At 33.3% G+C, this 17,613-nt stretch overlaps 2 protein-coding genes across 2 annotated transcripts; one reads left to right on the top strand and one right to left on the bottom strand.

Moving 5' to 3' along the window:
* Window positions 1-485: 485 nt before the first annotated feature.
* On the bottom strand, window positions 486-2,171 carry LOC100808131 (uncharacterized). The gene is made up of 2 exons (XM_006596797.1): window positions 999-2,171; window positions 486-884 (listed from the first exon to the last, which is right to left on the bottom strand). The coding sequence occupies exons 1-2, from the start codon at window positions 2,169-2,171 to the stop codon at window positions 486-488; spliced, it is 1,572 nt and encodes a 523-aa protein (XP_006596860.1).
* Window positions 2,172-15,380: 13,209 nt separating this feature from the next.
* LOC100775339 (uncharacterized) lies at window positions 15,381-17,196 on the top strand. Its single transcript, XM_006596247.4, has 2 exons — window positions 15,381-15,917; window positions 16,511-17,196. Exons 1-2 carry the CDS (start codon window positions 15,570-15,572, stop codon window positions 17,075-17,077), a joined length of 915 nt encoding a protein of 304 aa, XP_006596310.1. The 5' UTR covers window positions 15,381-15,569; the 3' UTR covers window positions 17,078-17,196.
* Window positions 17,197-17,613: the final 417 nt, after the last annotated feature.

The following is a 17,613-nucleotide window of genomic DNA, read 5'->3' as shown; positions in this document are numbered from 1 at the left end:
CGACTTCTTGCTCAATTGCCTCCACCTTGAAGCAAGGTTTGTTGTCGTTGGGATGCTTAATTGTTTCAAATAGTTTGAAGGTCACCTTCTGATTATCCACGCTCATTTCTAAGTTTCCATTCCCCATGTCCACCACACACTTTGCAGTTAGCATGAATGGTCGCCCCAGGATTAAGGGGATATCAGCATCTTCTTCGATGTCTATGATTACAAAGTCCACCAGAAACGTGAAGTGACAGACTTTGACCAGGACATCTTCAACCACCCCAAACAGTCTTGTGATATAGCATTCTTCTAGTTGAAGTGTCATCCTTGTAGGATCAATCTTTAGGTTCTCGATTCTTCAGCACATGGAAATGGGAATCAAGTTGATGTTTGCTCCTAAGTTAATGAGAGTCTTCCCTATGGACACATTCCCAATAGAACATGGGATGGTCACGCTTCGTGGATCTTTGAACTTGGGTGGTAGCTTCTGGATCACTGCACTACAATTTCCCTCTACCACTATGCTCTCGTTGTTGATGTACTCCCTTTTTAGTGAGAAGGTCCTTTAGGAATTTGGTGTACAATAGCATCTGTTGTAGGGCCTCTCCAAAAGGGATGGTGATCTCAAGTTTTTTAAAGATGTTTATAAACCGCTCGAAGTAGCGCTCCTTATCTTTCTTTGATGGCACCAGAGGGTACGAGGCTTCCTTTACTTGGGCTGGTGGTATTTCTCTTCTAGCCTCCCGAGCTAATTGACTCTTAGTCTTAGGGATTAAGATATTCTTGTCATTCTCCTTCCTCTCATCATCTTCTTCCCTCTTTGTATCCTTTCCTTCCTCATTGCTCACATCCTCTAGTACTCCATCAACTCTCTTTTCTTCCTCAGCATTCTCCTTCTTCTAGCTTCGAGTGACAACTGCCTTACGTTCCTCCTTGGGATTCTTCTCAGTGTTGGCCACAAAGGTTACAGTGGGCCTTTCAGTCAGTTGTTTAGCTAATTGGCCCACCTACACCTCCAAATTCTTGATGGCTAACTTAGTGCTCTTTTGGATTGACAGGGAAACTTGCATGAACTGTGTCAGCGTGTCTTCCAACTTGGTGGTTCTCTCATATAGATTTGGGCCTTGTTTGGGAGGTCTATTGGATGAACCTCCTTGGTCTTTGTTGAAGTTATTCCCTGGATGGGATCTCCAACCTTGGCCTTGTGAGAAATTTCCTTGTTGATAGTACCTTGGCAGACCTCCTTGATAGAATCCTTGATGATTCTGACTGACCTTGTAGTTGACTTCCTTGAATGCATCGTCTTGAGCCATGCACAAGCTTGACTCATGAACCCCACCATAGATATTGCATCCCTCAATGTGCATGACTGGAGATGGAGAAAGATGCACTGCATGCAGCTGCTGAGGGAGCTGGCTCAGAGTTTCTGTGAGGGTCTCTAATTGCTTGGCCAAGAGCTTGTTTTGAGATAACATAGCATCTTGAGAAGTGAGCTCAAGAAGACTCTTCTTTGTGGGTGCGTATGCTCGATCACGGAGGATGACGTGATCACTGGCTGTCATATTCTCTATCAGCTCCATGGCTTCTTCTGATGTCTTCAATTTAATCTTCCCACCGGCAGAGGCATTGAGTAGCTGCTTGGAATGGGGTTGCAAGTTGTTAATGAATATGTTGAGCTGGATTGGCTCGCTGAACCCATGTGTAGGAGTCTTCTGGAGCAACCCATGGAAGTGGTCAAGTGCTTCACTTAGCGATTCATCAGGGAATTGGTGGAAGGATGAGATTTCCACCTTTCCCTTAGCGGTCTTGGACTCTAGAAAGTACTTCTTCAAGAACTTCTCCACCACCCCTTCCCATGTCCACAAGCTATTCCCCTTGAACGAGTGAAGCCATCTCTTTGCTTCACCGACCAAGGAGAATGAGAATGGGTTGATGCGGATGGCATCTTTTGGAACTCCCACGATCTTCACCATGTTGCAGATCTCGATGTATGTGGCCAAGTACGCGTATGGATCTTCATTTGGTAGGCCATGGAATAGATTCCCTTGGATCAGCTGGATGAGGGAATGTGGGTATGTGATATTGACCGCTTGAACTTCTGGTTTGGCTATGTTAGTGAAGTACTGAGGGGTAGCAGAGCTAGAGTAATCCTCTAGCGTCATCCCTTGTGGAAGGTCTTCTGCCATGATGCGTTCTTCCAGATTGGGATGTGGATTGATCACAGGAGAGCGAGAGGATAATTAAGATGAGGGTCCTCTTTCTTTTTGATTGATCTACACCTCTTGTTTCCCTCTCCTTATTCTTGCAGCGTTGTTCCTTCTACAAGTCGCTTCGATCTCTGGATTCAAGGGAACAAGATTTTCCCATGCAAATGTACCTCGCATACAAGAAAGAGATACATTACCGTGCAGGTTATCAAGGTAAAATAATTAAATAAAAAAAATTAAAGAATAAAGAAATATTACTTTCAAATTGGGATATGTGAACAACCATGTACGAAGAACAAAGTCCTCGGCAACGGCGCCAAAAACTTGTTAACTCATTGGCAAGTGCACTAAATTTTGTCTCAAGTAGTAAAATTTACTTGAAAGTCCAAGTGTCGAATCCACAAGAACTTTGTTTGTACTTGAGTTGATGTATATCCAATTTGAAAGCAAGAGATAGGGAATTGTAATGGAAAGAAGAAAGAAAGAATTGGAAAATAAAAGACAAGTAAAATAACAAGATTAAATGAAAATCATAACTTCAGAATTTAAATATGTTGAGGCCTAGCATGCATAACCACCCTTGATGCAATATTAATGTGTTTCTCTATTTAATGTTATTCCACCCACATCTACTAAGATACTCAACCTTGATCCCTCATGATGAAGAGCCTAATTTATCTTTTCTCTCTCCCAAATCCCTTTGTAGAGATAAAACAATAAATTGCATGGAGTTTGGAGATGTACGCATAGGCAAAACAAGATCACTCTATCCTTAGTAATGAGTTGTTTAGATGTCATTTCCCGGTTCTTTAGAAATTTAACACTTCCCGATGCCTAATCTCTAAACAGATGCATGGGTGATTAGGCCATACAATAACAATAGAGCACATGAAAGAAACAATAAAAATGGACATTGCATTAAATAGATAGTAAGAAAAGATTACATTACAAGGACCTTTGGGTGCTAGGCTCCCAACAATGGGAGTTTAGCCTCTCATTGCCATGAGAGGCTTTACACTTTAGGGGCTAATGTGGATGGAAGAAGAAGAGGGATGGATAAAGGAAGAGGGGAGAATGACTAGGGAGAGAAGGTTTCCCTTTTGAGAGATGCTCAGTCTTTGGGTGTATTCAATAGAGAGCTCTGAGTCTCAGGGTGTCTTCCCTTTTGCTTTCTACTCTTTTTATAGGCCTAAGTAGCTTAAAATCCACGCGACCTCGCGTTAAGTGCGCACTTCTAGGCTTAGTGGGAATGGCTGTGTGATCACACGCTGAGCACGACAACATCTGGGCTTAGCAAGTATGGCGGTGATCACGCGCTTAGCGCGGGATTCGCACTAAGCGCACCTTTGGGTTTCCTCGTGGGCTTTTTTTGCACTAAGCGAGGAGACGCGCTGGGCCTGTCTTGTGCACTAAGCGAGCTGTCCCAATCTTCAACTTTTCTTCAAGTTTTTGCATCAATTTTCCTCCAAAACACTTGAAATTTTCTTCCTTTGAATCCTACTGGTAAAAAATTAACATGATATTAAATTCCTCATTATTTCATTAAAAACAACAGTAAAGTAAAGGAATTCTAATCATTCTTAGCCAGAATTTCACAGTTATCAATATTCCTCTGTTTTATTTCACAGTTGTTACATTTAAAAGAACAAGTGTTATAATGTGAAAAAATGTGTAGCCCTTGAAATTGGTCACATTTACTTTTAGTCATGAAAAATACCTGGAAAAAAGTAGACAATAAAAAGAGTTCTCAACATATGAAAGAAGTGAAAGAGAAAACATGAAAGTTGATTTAGCATTGTCATTAGTCCCCAAAATACCTTCAACTTGAAAACAAAAAGTTCAAGGTATTTTGGATGACTAATGAAGAAAGCAAAACAAAGAACAAGATTGAAGAAGAAGCAAAAAGAACTTGGATGATTTGTAGACAAATAGAATTCTAGAACCAACCAATAAGAAAAGAAAGCATTAATGAATGAAGATAAATGTGAAATCCATTTTGTGTCAGCAAAACTGCAGGAGCAGTTTTTGGAATAAGAGAAAGGTAGAAATATTTAATGAAGTACGTAGTCAGTTACACCAAATTAACGCACACGAGTGTATCAGAGAAATAAAGAGGAGAGAATAACATAAATATTCCAAAGAGAAACTAATAGCGCCAACAAAGTTGTATGTAGACAAAGGATAAAGGAAAGGCTTTTATAGTCAATAAGCCGACATTGTCTCTCTGAGAAAATATCGACTCAAGGTAAACTGTTTTGTTTCCATATGTGAAAAGAAGTATAAATATCTTTAAAGACATTGCTTTATCCTTGGGGTAAATATCAACTTTCTACTTGTTAAGCCGACATTGCCTCTCTGAGACAATATCAATTTAGGGACAATTGTTCCAAGGTAAATATCAAGTTTCTACTTGTTAAGCCAACATTGCCTCTCTAAGACAATTTCGACTAAGGGGCAATTGTTCTAGAGTAAATATCAACTTTACACGTTATGGACACGTGGCATGTGACTTAATGCATATTGGTCAACTTAAGGATAACAAGTTAAGTTGGTGACAAGCTCAATAGTGACACAAGTTGATGATGTCTTAGCACGAACCGACTTGTAATACATACACACACACACACACACACACACACATATATATATAGGCATACGATAATTTTAGGACAGCCCTCAGGATAGGACCCCCAACACAAACACTTGTAATAAGTCGCATGCCTATTAGAGCCACGGTACCAACACTATAAATTGTAACCACACTAGGGAGATTCAGACACTCACACTCAACCACACGATCTCTAAGATCTCTTTCTCTCTAATTTTCTCTTCTCTCATTCTATCCTACACTGCTCGAGACAAATAATTTCTAACCTTAAGGAACAATGTACATAGTGATAAGAATTGATGAGTTGATTGTCGTGTGTGAGTAAGAATGTAAAATTATATATGAAAATATTTTTAGACAACAAACAAACAAGATAAGACAAATTTTAAATTGAATAAAAGAATAAAATGGAATTTCAAAAAAAATAGTAAGTAAAAATTGAGAAAAAAAAACTAGTAGCTTATAGGCTAACTTATTTTCTGTAAGTTACTTGAAGTAGCTTATCAAAATAAGCTGCTTGAAGTAGCTTATGAAAAATAAACTATTAAAATAGGTTTGTGTACCATACAAACTTATTTTGACAAAAAGAAACTTATAAGCTAGTTAAAGGAGCTTATAAGCTCCTCAAAAGACTTACCAAACGTAGCCTAAAATTACTCCAAAAAGAGTAGGTGACTTGTTAAAAGGATCAATAGCCCAATGTTCCAAATCAAATGATGATGAGCCGAAGTTTAATAATTAATACTCTCTCCATTTCTTTTTAAATGTTGGATTTCTTTAAAAAAAATTTGTTTCAATTTATATGTCATTTGCAAAGTTGAACATCATATTAATTACTTTTTTTTCATCAAGTATACCCTTATTTGTTTTCTAATATTTAATTATTGGCTTAAATATATTTTCGATCCTTAATAAATACTAAATTTTTGTGTTTATTTTTTAATAAATTTTTATTTTATGTTGAGTTCCTAATAATACAATAATTTTTTTTGTCCTTAATATTTTATTTTAGTCCTTGATAAATTAACAAATTGTATGTTTACTCTTTGATAAATTAGTGAATTTTATTTTAGTATCAAATAATTACAAATGAAATAAAAATTAGGTAGCAAACATAAAATTTTTTAATTTAGCAGAGATTAAAAGAAATATCAAAGATTGAAAACAAATTATTGATTTATTAGATATTCAACGTAAAACAAAAATTTATTAGAAAGTAAACACAAAAAAAAAAATATTTATTAAGTATTAAAAATATTTTTAAGTCTTAATCATTTTACATATACATTTATAGTGATGTGAGAAGAAAATAAGATAAAAAAGGAATTTTATAAATATTTAATTAAAATAAAAATATTATTATTTTTCTTGATTTTTACCTAATAACCTTAAATGCACACACATAAAAAAGAAGGAAAAGAGTACTAACATTACATACATCTGTTCCATCATAATATTTCTTAGAAAGGGTTTTACACTTCTACCTTCTCCCATACTCTGTACAGCCCCACAAACATGTCTCGTGGTGGCATTCCACTAAAACATGAAATATCTCTCTTTTCGAGTCATTGACAAGAATAATCATTAATATGCACATTTGATCTAAAGTAGACCTTGATGCAAGCAAGCATGGGTATATCTTGCCTTTAAGTAGAGCAATTTCTCAAGATTCTTTTTCCTTAAAAAATATTTATAGATGGTTGGGAGAGTTTTAAACATATATTAAAATATTAACTTAAGATTGTATATAATTTGACCAATTAGGGGACTTACGATCTATTTTGACTTATTTCTCACTTACTTTTTTTCTCTTTTTCTTTTTATATTTACACATAAAAATTATACTACATCAAAATAAAAATGGACAACATATAGTTAACTCATTTTTAATGTTCAACAATATGGAATACATGAGAATTGAGTTGTTTGGATGATAACTCAAGTAATGATTGCATAATTTTAGAATGAGTTGGAAACATCTCATTATTTATGAAAAAACAAAATAAAACATACTACCTAAAGAAATTAGAAAAACAAAAATTGAGATAATAACCAGAAGAACTGCTTATAAAAAACCTATAGAAGAAAATTAAGTTAATTTATACTCTTTTCCTCTTATTTTGTTTTATTTTTGAACTACTCGGACTCGGCAAGTCTTTATACTTGATGGTCAACCAAGTAGTCTATTCGGAATCTAGAGAATCTAGTCGATCGAATTAAGATAAGAGGAAAATTCAATCTTCAACCAGAAAGATAGAGATATCCCTAAATACTGAAAGTTATTTATTATAAGAGGAAAGATAAGATAGAATCATATCTTTCTCTATTTACATTATCTTACAAGGGAAATTGAGATTTTATCATTCTATTTCACCTCTATAAACGAAGTTCTCAAGGTCTAGGTAAACAAAATTTATTCCAACCTACTTTAAGATACTTGCTCTTACCTCTGCGCCACTAACTTAAGCGTCAGAGTGTCTTTGCAAGTACATCCCACCACTGTTCGTGGAGGAGCTCACGAAGGAGCATCATTGTGAGGAGGTTATACTAAATTTGGGAAGAACATTTGGCGCCCATCATAATGAATCTACCTTCATAGCAGTTATTAACTAAGCTACAAAATATGTTAGGCACTAAGCCTTCATAGGCCCTCTTGGTTTGTATTATTCATAATTTTGACAGCTCGATTGACTAAGCTATCATTCGACCTGCGAGTTTTGGTTTCTTCAACACCATTTGAATAGGATGATCAATTCAAACCACTATCTGATGACTCTAAAAATATGGCTTTAGTCTTCTAGCAAAAGTGACTAGAGTTAAGGCTAATTTCTTAATCATCTTATATTATGTCTCTGCATCTTTTAGGACTCGTCTAATGTAGTAGACATGGGTTTGAATTTTACCCTCTTCTACCACGATTACTTAACTTAAGGCGTGTTTTGACATCGTCAAGTACAAAATCATATCTATTCCTGGTTGAGGTCTTGTGAGGATAGGTGGTGAGGTGATGACCTCTTTGAGCTTCTAAAAGTTAGATTCACACTTTTCCTTCCATTCTGTCTCATCTTGTTTCTTCACCAATTTGAAGAAAGGCCTAGCCATGTCCCATCATGTAAGCCTTTGGACTTCCTTCAACGGGTTTGGGCTTCTCATCTCAATGATGGTTACTCACTTCTTCGGGTTGGATTTAGTTCCTCTATGAGTAAGCATGAACTCAAGGAATTTTATGCCCTATACATCGAATATGCATTTCTCAAGGTTTAGCCTCATGTTGTATTTTCTCATTTCTGCAAAGATCTCTGCTAAGTCTTCTGTGTGAGAAGTGGTGCTCGTGCTTTTGACCACCATGTCATCAACATAGACTTCTAGATTTCTCTTGAGTTGCTTGACGAATATCTTATCCATCAGTCTTTGATATGTTGCTTCGACATTCTTAAGATCAAATTCCATAACTGAGTAATAGTAGTTAGTCGTATCCATCATGAATGTAGTTTTTTCACCATTGGACTTGAACATTGAGATTTGTTTATACCCATAATAAACATCTAAAAAGCTAAGGATAGAAAATCTGGATGCTCCACCAACCAAGCGAAAGCAGGTACGAGTCTTTTGGGCAAGCTTTGTTTAAGTCTGCATAATTAGTGCACATCCTCCATTTCCTATTATTAGACTTCTTTACCATTACCACATTGGGCAACCATGTGGTGTATTGTACTTCTCTGATGAATCCTGCATTCAAAAGTTTCTTTGCCTCTTCATCAACAACATTTCCTTTCTCGGGGATGAGTTTTCTCTTTCTCTATGGGGTAGCCTTAGGGGAGATGGCTAGCTGGTGACAATGAAACTTGGGGTCGATTCTAGGCATGTCTAATGTTGACCATGCAAAAAGGTTGACATTCCTTGTTAGTACTTAGGGTATGGATTCTACAACTTTAGTACTCATCTGGCATCCAACTTTGGTGTACTGAGATGGTTATTTGTCGAGTTGAAAAAGCTTTACTTCTTTGGCAGGCTTTATTCTTTGCACTGTTTCTCCAGGGTAGACCTCTACTTTTCCTAGATTGTTGTTGAGAAAGGTGCATGATATTAGTTGTTCTTTGGGCTTTGCCACCTTCTTTTCCTTAGCAATCTTGAGACTTGCAATGTAGCATTCTTGTGTCATCACTTGGTCGGCTCTAACAATGATAATTTGGCCACTTGTACTCAACAATTTCATCACTAGATGGGGATTTGAAATGATAGCCCCCAATTCATTAAGTGCAGGACACCCAATTAATATATTATAGGAAGTGAGAACATTGACTAAGAGGTACTAGATCATGATGGTTTTGGACCCCTTCTTGTCTCCAAAAATGGTTAGCAAGTTGACGTGTCTCATCGTGTCAATTGTCTCTCCTGAGAAGCCAATGAGTTGTTATTAGAACGACTCAATCTGACTTTCTTGGATATCCAATTGTTTGAAGGTAGACCAATAGAGGATACCGGTCGAGCTCCCTAAGTCAATCAAGACTTTGCATACTAAGAAGTTAGCAATCTCTAGTTTGATGACCATGAGATCATTGTGCATCAACTCTATCCCCCTTAAAATCCTCATCCGTTGAAGTGATGGGGGGTGACCTTTTTTCCAATTGCGACCGAGTTGACAAACATAAGGCTAGGGACATAGCGTTTGGGCGCTAAGTTCTAGTTTCCACCTCATGCAAATCCTTCTGCTATCGTGTTGATCACACCACAAATCTAAGTTTCGGATGGAGAAGTCTCATCCTAGCGTTGTGCTTCCATTGTCTCCCAAGTCTAGTTGCACTCTCGACTTTTATCGCATTCCCTCTCTTTCTCTCATGAAGGTTTCTTATCCTTTACGAATCTCTGCAACTATCTTTTCTAGATCAACTTTTCTATGTTATCCTTAAGGGTAGCACACTCTCCGGTGTTGTGACCAGACACTCGATGATAACAACAATACTAGGACTTGTTTGTTCTAGTGGAGGTTGGTTTTGTAGCCTACAATTGAATTAGCTCTGCACTACTTCTTCTAATACTCGATTTTGACTCTTCGTCAATGGAGTGCAATGACTAAATTTTGACATTTAAAATTTTGACACAAAAATAAGAAATATAATTAATAATAAAAAATTTATAAGAAAAACATTACTATACAATTTCCGTCTCTTCTATATTTTTTATTTTCTCACTCAACAATAAATATTTGAGGATATTTAAAAAATATTTAATATTCCATTAATATTGTAAAATAAAAATCAAAATTAAACTTTCTTTTTTCCAAAATGTCAAACCAAATGCGATGTAGATAGCATATATCACTCACTACATAATAATATCAATAATTTTTTATATAAGAAATAAACAACTAATTCATTAAAATCAAAACAAACAGTTAAGAAAGTTAAATTTTAATCAATAATATCACAAATTTAAATTTATTTCAAGAAATATCCATATATTAAAATGATTTAAATGATAATTACATTTAATAACACAACTCGTAATTACAAGAATAATTTGTCCTAGCAATGAGTGTGGTTTATATTATTTAAATCAAACAATAAATACATTTATGTGTACGAAGAATTAATGTCTCGTTAAGTAATTAATATATTTTTTTTGTGATTAGTAATTAATATATCTAAAAATTAATTTGAATAAATACACTCATTTATTTATTTTTGGTTAAATTGTAATTTTGATTCCCCTATAATTTTAAATTTACGATCTTGGTCCTTCTATTTCTAAATCAAGATATTTAGTCACCCTATTTTAAAATAAACAATTTCGTTAACTTTGATGTGGCCTATTTGGTGATGACATAGTATTTATGTAGACTATTAACATGATGTTTATGTGTCAAGAAATTAAATAAAGTGAAAAAATAAAATAAAAGTCTTAATAGAAATTAAACTCATGAATTTTTATTTAAAGACAAAACAATAAACTACTAAAATATTTATTTTGTTTAATTAATTTTATAAACACTATTTTACATGTAATATTTGTAAAGAGTTATCAGTTTTTTTTAATTATAAATATTTTAAATTAAAATAAAATATTTAATATTTAATTTTACATGTATTTATCTTTATTATAAAATTTTATTTTCATAAAAATTAATAAATTATTATATATAAAAATTATTCTTATTTAATTATAATTTTTAAAAAGTACATAAACTAATATATAGATTATTTTATGCAATTTATAGAAATTATGTAAATTTACAATAATATTTAAATAATATAAAAAAATTAAAAATTTATTAATTTTTATAATTAAAATAAAATTTTTATTATTTATATAAAAAAATAAATTTACATAGTTTTGTAAATTACATAAAATAATTTATATAAATAATTGAAATTAATTTATGTAATTTTATAGATTTATTGGTGTTAAAAAACTTTTACTAAATAATTTTTTATAGTTAAAAAAAATGTTAATATGTAAGTTTCCTACAAAATTAAATATTAAAATTTTATTAGTTTATATAATTAGAATAAAAATAATTTTCATATTAAAATAAATTTATGTTATTTGTATAATTTATATATTAATCGATGTAATTATATTGATTACATAATTGGAGTAAAAATAATCTGTATATTAAAATCATTTTATATATTAATTTATGAAATTTAATTATAAATTGGTAAAATAAAAATAAAAATGAGTAAACTATTCAAAATAAAAATATATAAAATGATATAAAATAAAATTAAAAAATTTATATATTAGATATTTTTAATTTATAAATTTTTATAATTTTAAAAAATTAATAACTCTTAACTAATGATACATACAAAATAGTGTTTATAAACTTAATTAATTAAAGTAGGTGTATTTGCAATTTATTATCTCGTCTTTAAATAGAAAATCGTGAGTTTAACTTTTATTAAAACTTTTTTTTATTTTTGGTTTTATTTAATCCCTTCTCAATAGCCTACATAAGTATTATGTTTGGATCAATATGTCACATCAAAAGACTTTGAAATGTCATAGATAGAAGGACTAAAATTATTTATTATAAAAAATAAAGAGTTAAATGTTTTGATTTAAAAATAAAAAGAAAAAAAAATATGAATGTAAAATTATAGGAGACCAAATCACATTTCAATGTTTATTTTATACTATAAGGAGTAGAAACGGTAATTAAAAGATGTGACAAGAAAATTAGATTTACACCGAATCTAGATTAAATTGGAATTATCAAAGGAAAATAAAGGACAAATTTACACGTAAGCAGAGCTAGTTATGTAATGTAAGATAGTACTACAAGGGGCGCCCATAATAATAATAATGTTTTTGGGCAATCTTCTTTATCTCTAACTAAGTCCTTCCTTATTCACTTTCCAATGAAATCTTAGAAAGACCAACATGCTTCTATGATGTCCTATTCTCCGAAAACCCACGAGCACTCGACTTAGGCAAATTGTACAAGTTGTTACACAACCCAACGCATAATTAATTTACGTTGTTTGGTTGGTAATGGTCCCCTATTCCCCACTCTTCCAACTGCCCCGAGAGCTCCATCATATGAATAAGAAGAATCACATCCCATACACATACTATATCACACTGTACTTTGACAAGAGAATAAAGGAAGGTAGAAAAAAAAAATACTAATTACACTAAACAAACAAACATCTTATGAACCACCAAGCGTATGAATTAATTATCATAATGTTGTCCAAATTTTATTAGATGTTTTGGATTTAAATTCTAAACATACTGTTACGTTAAGTATATATTTGAAAACTATTAATTAATATGGATCACATATTTTTCCTCCACATTAACAAACTGAAATATATCTTAACGGTTTCAGCTTTCCACATGTGAAAGGATGTCTATAGCAAATTGATCATATTACAAATACTTAACAAGAGAAATACTTGGTGAAACAACTTTGATGCCTATAATAATTTTATCCCGTTGAAATAAGATTGTGACAAAGATAATATGATTTAAGAAAAATAAATAAATCTGTGGTCATCATTTAGTTAGCGACTAAAAACACGATCATTCAATTAAAACGCGTTTGTTATGAGACACGTATTATGGGACCCGCTTCCTATACTGCACGATCACGAAGCAAGCAGATACAGTTCAAAAATCGTGTTTCTATCGATATCTCTATCTATCGCTTTGATGGGGTAGTAATAACTAAGGCCTATTATTTTGTCATATGGATAATATACAATTGCAATGATACTTCTGGTTTGGATTACACTAACTATGAGGCACGAATTTGGAAATAAATATACTCAAAGACTATACTACTAATGTGGGAAAGGAGTGGGAAAAAAGCTTCGCTGTTTGTTTTGTCCTAAAACCAAAGATAGTGGGATGATTAATAATTAATTTAACTGGTGTGGCTTCATAGGACTTGTTTGTGGAAGAATACTAGAAGATCACGAAAGACACAGGTATAAGCAACGTCATTATTTCAGGCTTTTTTTTTCAATTGTCTTAGAAATCTAAAGAAAATATGTAATTATTTATTTAAAATAAGTTAATATAAGTTGTCTATATTTTCAAGAAAACAATATAGAATTATGGAGAAAACAACAACACTAAAAGTGTGTTCAACAAGATAAATAAGTCCTTTGTTAGCTTTTTTATAAATTTTTTTAGTGGAGCTTTTTATAAGTTAAACAAGTTAAATTCTAACTCATTGGACCAACTTAAAAATTTGTTTGACTAAAATGGAGTTATTTGGTAAAAGAAAATTATTCCTTTAGGTTGTAACGTTTTACTTTATAAACTCCTAACAATTTTAGTTTTTCTTATATATTATATATCCTCATTTCACTATCAATTTTTTTCTTTGATCAAATATTTTTTATTTAATCAACTAACTTTTAACTTTCGTTGGTTTATTTACTAATAATATCAATTACACTCTAATATAATGCAAGAAAAAAAAAATTAAATTCAGTAACCCGAGGATGAAATTGAAGACAGAATCAACAAAATAACATTTAAAATTCAAAACAAAAGGGTGACGTATATATAAGAAAAACTTTGCATGAGGCATGAAAGCCTCAATCTCATTGTGACTCGCACACTTTTCCACCGGTTAATTTCTATACATTATTAATATGATTTTTTACACTATCTAACTAATTAAAAATTATACAATAAATAACTTTATAATAATTATAAAATCAACAAATTTACCATGTTAATTTATGCTTAAATAATTACAAAAATTCTTTACACTTTTAATACACGTACTATTTAGTTTATATAAAAGAGAAAAAAAGTATAGTTTCTTAGTATCTTCAGCATTATTTTTAATTAAAATTAAAATTTTGTTTTAGTAACTTATGTGATAAAAATTATATTAAAAATAAATATAAAATATCAAGATAAATTATATTTTTAATTGACAAATAACACTAAAAATACTTAAACAACTATATATCTAAATTTTCTTCTAAAAAATTATATCTAATTAAATTTTGTGCACACCAATTAAAACGACTGTATTTTATTTTTCTTATATGAAATCATTTATAGAGGTAGTCTGAGAATGAGACTGGATAATACTTTTTTTAGACTTTAGAGCAATACAGAACCATAGAAAGAAATGGAAAAACCAAGATGCAGCAGCCAGCAGCTAAAGATGACTTTGGCCTACTTTGTTAAACAATTTAATTATTACTTATTTAATAAATTCTCATTAAGCGAAAACTCTCAATCTCTCATACTGATAAATGATAATTATCTTCAGTACATATTTTTATTTATTTTCAAAAACCTGCAGTCTCTTTCGATTTTCATTTTTACCTCTGTTCCACTGTGGCCATTTAAACAATGAAAATGGCATATTACCAATCATCCTTTCCCCTCTGTAGGAAACACCCATCATTGCCCCCAACAATCCTTTTCAACCTTAGAAACCTGAGCTTCCAAGATTATTCCCTCTCTTCTATTCTTTCCACTTCTCTCTCCTCTCCTCTGCCAACGTTTTTTTTTTTTTTTTTCCATTTTGTTTACTTAAATCCCATAGTTCCATAAATTTCTCTCTCTTTTTCAAACTATAAAATTATAATCATACTTAATTGTTAATTCAACCTTTGTTTTTTTGTTTTTATGACTTATTATATTCATTAACTTTCTTAGTAACACAATTAAGAGAATAATTAAAATTATCGTAGCTAAGATATTAATTTAAACTTTTTTAATTACTAATTATAAAATTAATTAAAATTTACTTTTATTTTTTAAATTGCAAGTATTTTTTATAGAAATTGTTTGGGATTAAATAAAGCCATATAGACAGCAAAACTCTTTTTTAAAAAAAAATATTTAAGACAATAAATCGTTAATCCAAAGAATAATGTTTGATTTCCTTTAGTGAAATTTTGAGTTTAGACTTTCTCAAGTGAAAAAAAATATCATTAAAAAAGAAGAGTCATCCAACAGGGATCAACCCATTTTAAAGATAAAAGTTAAACATCAATAAACCCACAAATATAATATCATAGAAACAAACATAATAAAACAAAAAACTCAAAATCGAGATTCTATTTAAATTCAAATAACTATCAATTAATCGATGAAAGGCATGTTCTACACTTGTTCTACTTATACGTTATCTTTACATATCAGTGTAAAGAAATCATGATTTGTTCCTAATTAAACCTCTCAATTTAAATATCTCCCTCCTTTCCCATCCCACACTCCCCCACCGTTTACCGTATAGGCCATCAATCTCTTCTTCTTCTTCTTCTTCTTCTTCTTCTTCCATAATGGACCCTTGTCCTTCATCCAACACGAACACCGTGAACGGGTTCTACACGTTCGTGAGCCGGGGAATGGAGGAGCTGGAGCGAGCCTTCTTAGCCAACAACAGCTTCATCTCCCTCCAGTTCCTCCAGAAGGTCCTCTCCCTCCTCCGTTCCCTCCACACCCAACTCACCCTCCTCGTCCACAAGCTCCACCTCCCCCTCGGCGACAAGTGGCTCGACGAGTACATGGACGAGACCTCCAAGCTCTGGGAGACCTCTCACCTCCTCAAATCCGCCATCTCCAACTTCGAACCTTTCTACTCCCAGGGCTTCAACCTTCTCTCCTCCCTCGACTCATCCCACCCCCAGGTCAACACCACTTTCTTCTCTAGTCTCCACACTCTTCACTTTCCCAACAATTCTATAAGCTCAAATTATTATCTTAGTCTCATACCATCTTAGTACTCAGTGTTGTGGCTTACGAGCCTAACTCAACTTAATACAAAACCGTTTTCTAAAATAGTCCACGGCTGTGATTTCGGCTGCAATATCAACATTTTTAAGAACTTCGCAACTGCAACATGACAAGTAACCGTGACTTCGTCCGTCGTATTTGTCTGCAATTTTCTACCATGTTAAAATTTGAGACGAACTTTGATTCAACATATTAATCAAGGTTTAAAATTGCGGTGTCATGATTGTTGGAGAACAAATGCGGTGGATGCAGCTGCAATAGTTGTCGCGAAAACAGGGGTGGCCGAATGTTTTTTTTTTATATATAATCCTCAGGAATACTAGGGAATTTTAAAAATTCAGACACAATGCTCAACCATCTGAATTAAGCTTCCTTGGTTTTTCGGAATTTTGAAATTAATATGATTGTGTAGACCAAGGTGCATGACATATGTGGTTGTGTCCAGAGTTAAATTTCTGAAGGTTGTTTTATGTGGTGTTTTTTACAGGTAGTGAGGGCTATATCAGGGTGCAGAAGGGAGGCTTTGGGTTTGGAGGAGCAGAACCGCGCTCTGATGGAGACTCGGGTCCACACGCTGTGTCTGCGTCTGGACGAGAGGGTATCCGTGGAGTCCAAGCTCAACGGCTTCAACGGCTTCAGGGGCGTTCTCTACGCAATGAGGAACGTGAGTTCGATGCTTTTAATGATCCTGCTGCACGGTTTAGTGTACTGCTGGCCGGAGACCTCGGAGTTGGTCTCGGGAGGGTACGAGGGGGGGAGGATGTTCCTGGGATCGGCGGCGAGGCTAAGGCAGAGGGTGGCCGCGGAGATGCGCGGCGCCGCCGGGCCGGGGATTTTGCTTTACGAGTTTAGGAGGGCTAGGGTGGCTGTGGAGGAGCTGAGAGGGGAATTGGAGGAGGCGGAGGGTGGTGTTAGGGAGAGAGTGGAGAGTGTTAGGGTGTGTTTTGGGGTGCTCAGATCTGGGGCTGAGAACATTGTTTGCCAGCTTGATGATTTCTTTGATGAGATTGTCGAGGGGAGGAAGAAACTCTTGGATTTTTGCAGTCATAGGTAAATAAATGGTAGTAAATAGTTTTTAGAAAGAAGAAAAAAAATGTTCTCCTTTCTTGTTTGATCGATTAAAGAGGGGCATGTAGTTGAAAAAAAAAATGAAAAGCTAAAATGTTTTTCCTTTGTTCCGTTTTTTTGTTCACTTTTTAATTTGAGGGCAAGAAATGAATCAGATGATTTGTTTGATTCTTGGTTAAGGCTTGGTAATTACGGGTACACTTGATTGATGAGATGGAAATATGAGATCGCAATTGCAGTCAGAAGGGAATTACTAACTGATATATTTTCTAAAGCTAAGATGTTGAGACTTGAGAGGTTGACCTCGGTTTGAAATTTGTGTTAAGTAAACGAAGTGGGTGTTAAAGAAACAAAAGGTTGACCCCAAAAATGTGAAATAGAAAAAGAGGAACTAATCAAGGTAGAGTAGGTGAAAAATGAAAAATCAGTTATTCACTTCTCAGATGCTGAAGAATGTTGTACCCTTTTAATATTTTCAATTATTTGAAGCGTATAATTTCAATTTTGTGTATAACTATTTTG

The sequence above is a fragment of the Glycine max genome, chromosome 14 (genome assembly GCF_000004515.6).
Source record: "Glycine max cultivar Williams 82 chromosome 14, Glycine_max_v4.0, whole genome shotgun sequence".
NCBI lineage: Eukaryota > Viridiplantae > Streptophyta > Magnoliopsida > Fabales > Fabaceae > Glycine > Glycine max.
Note: the sequence above shows the minus strand (reverse complement) of the source record. Positions and strands in the feature narration are given on the sequence as shown.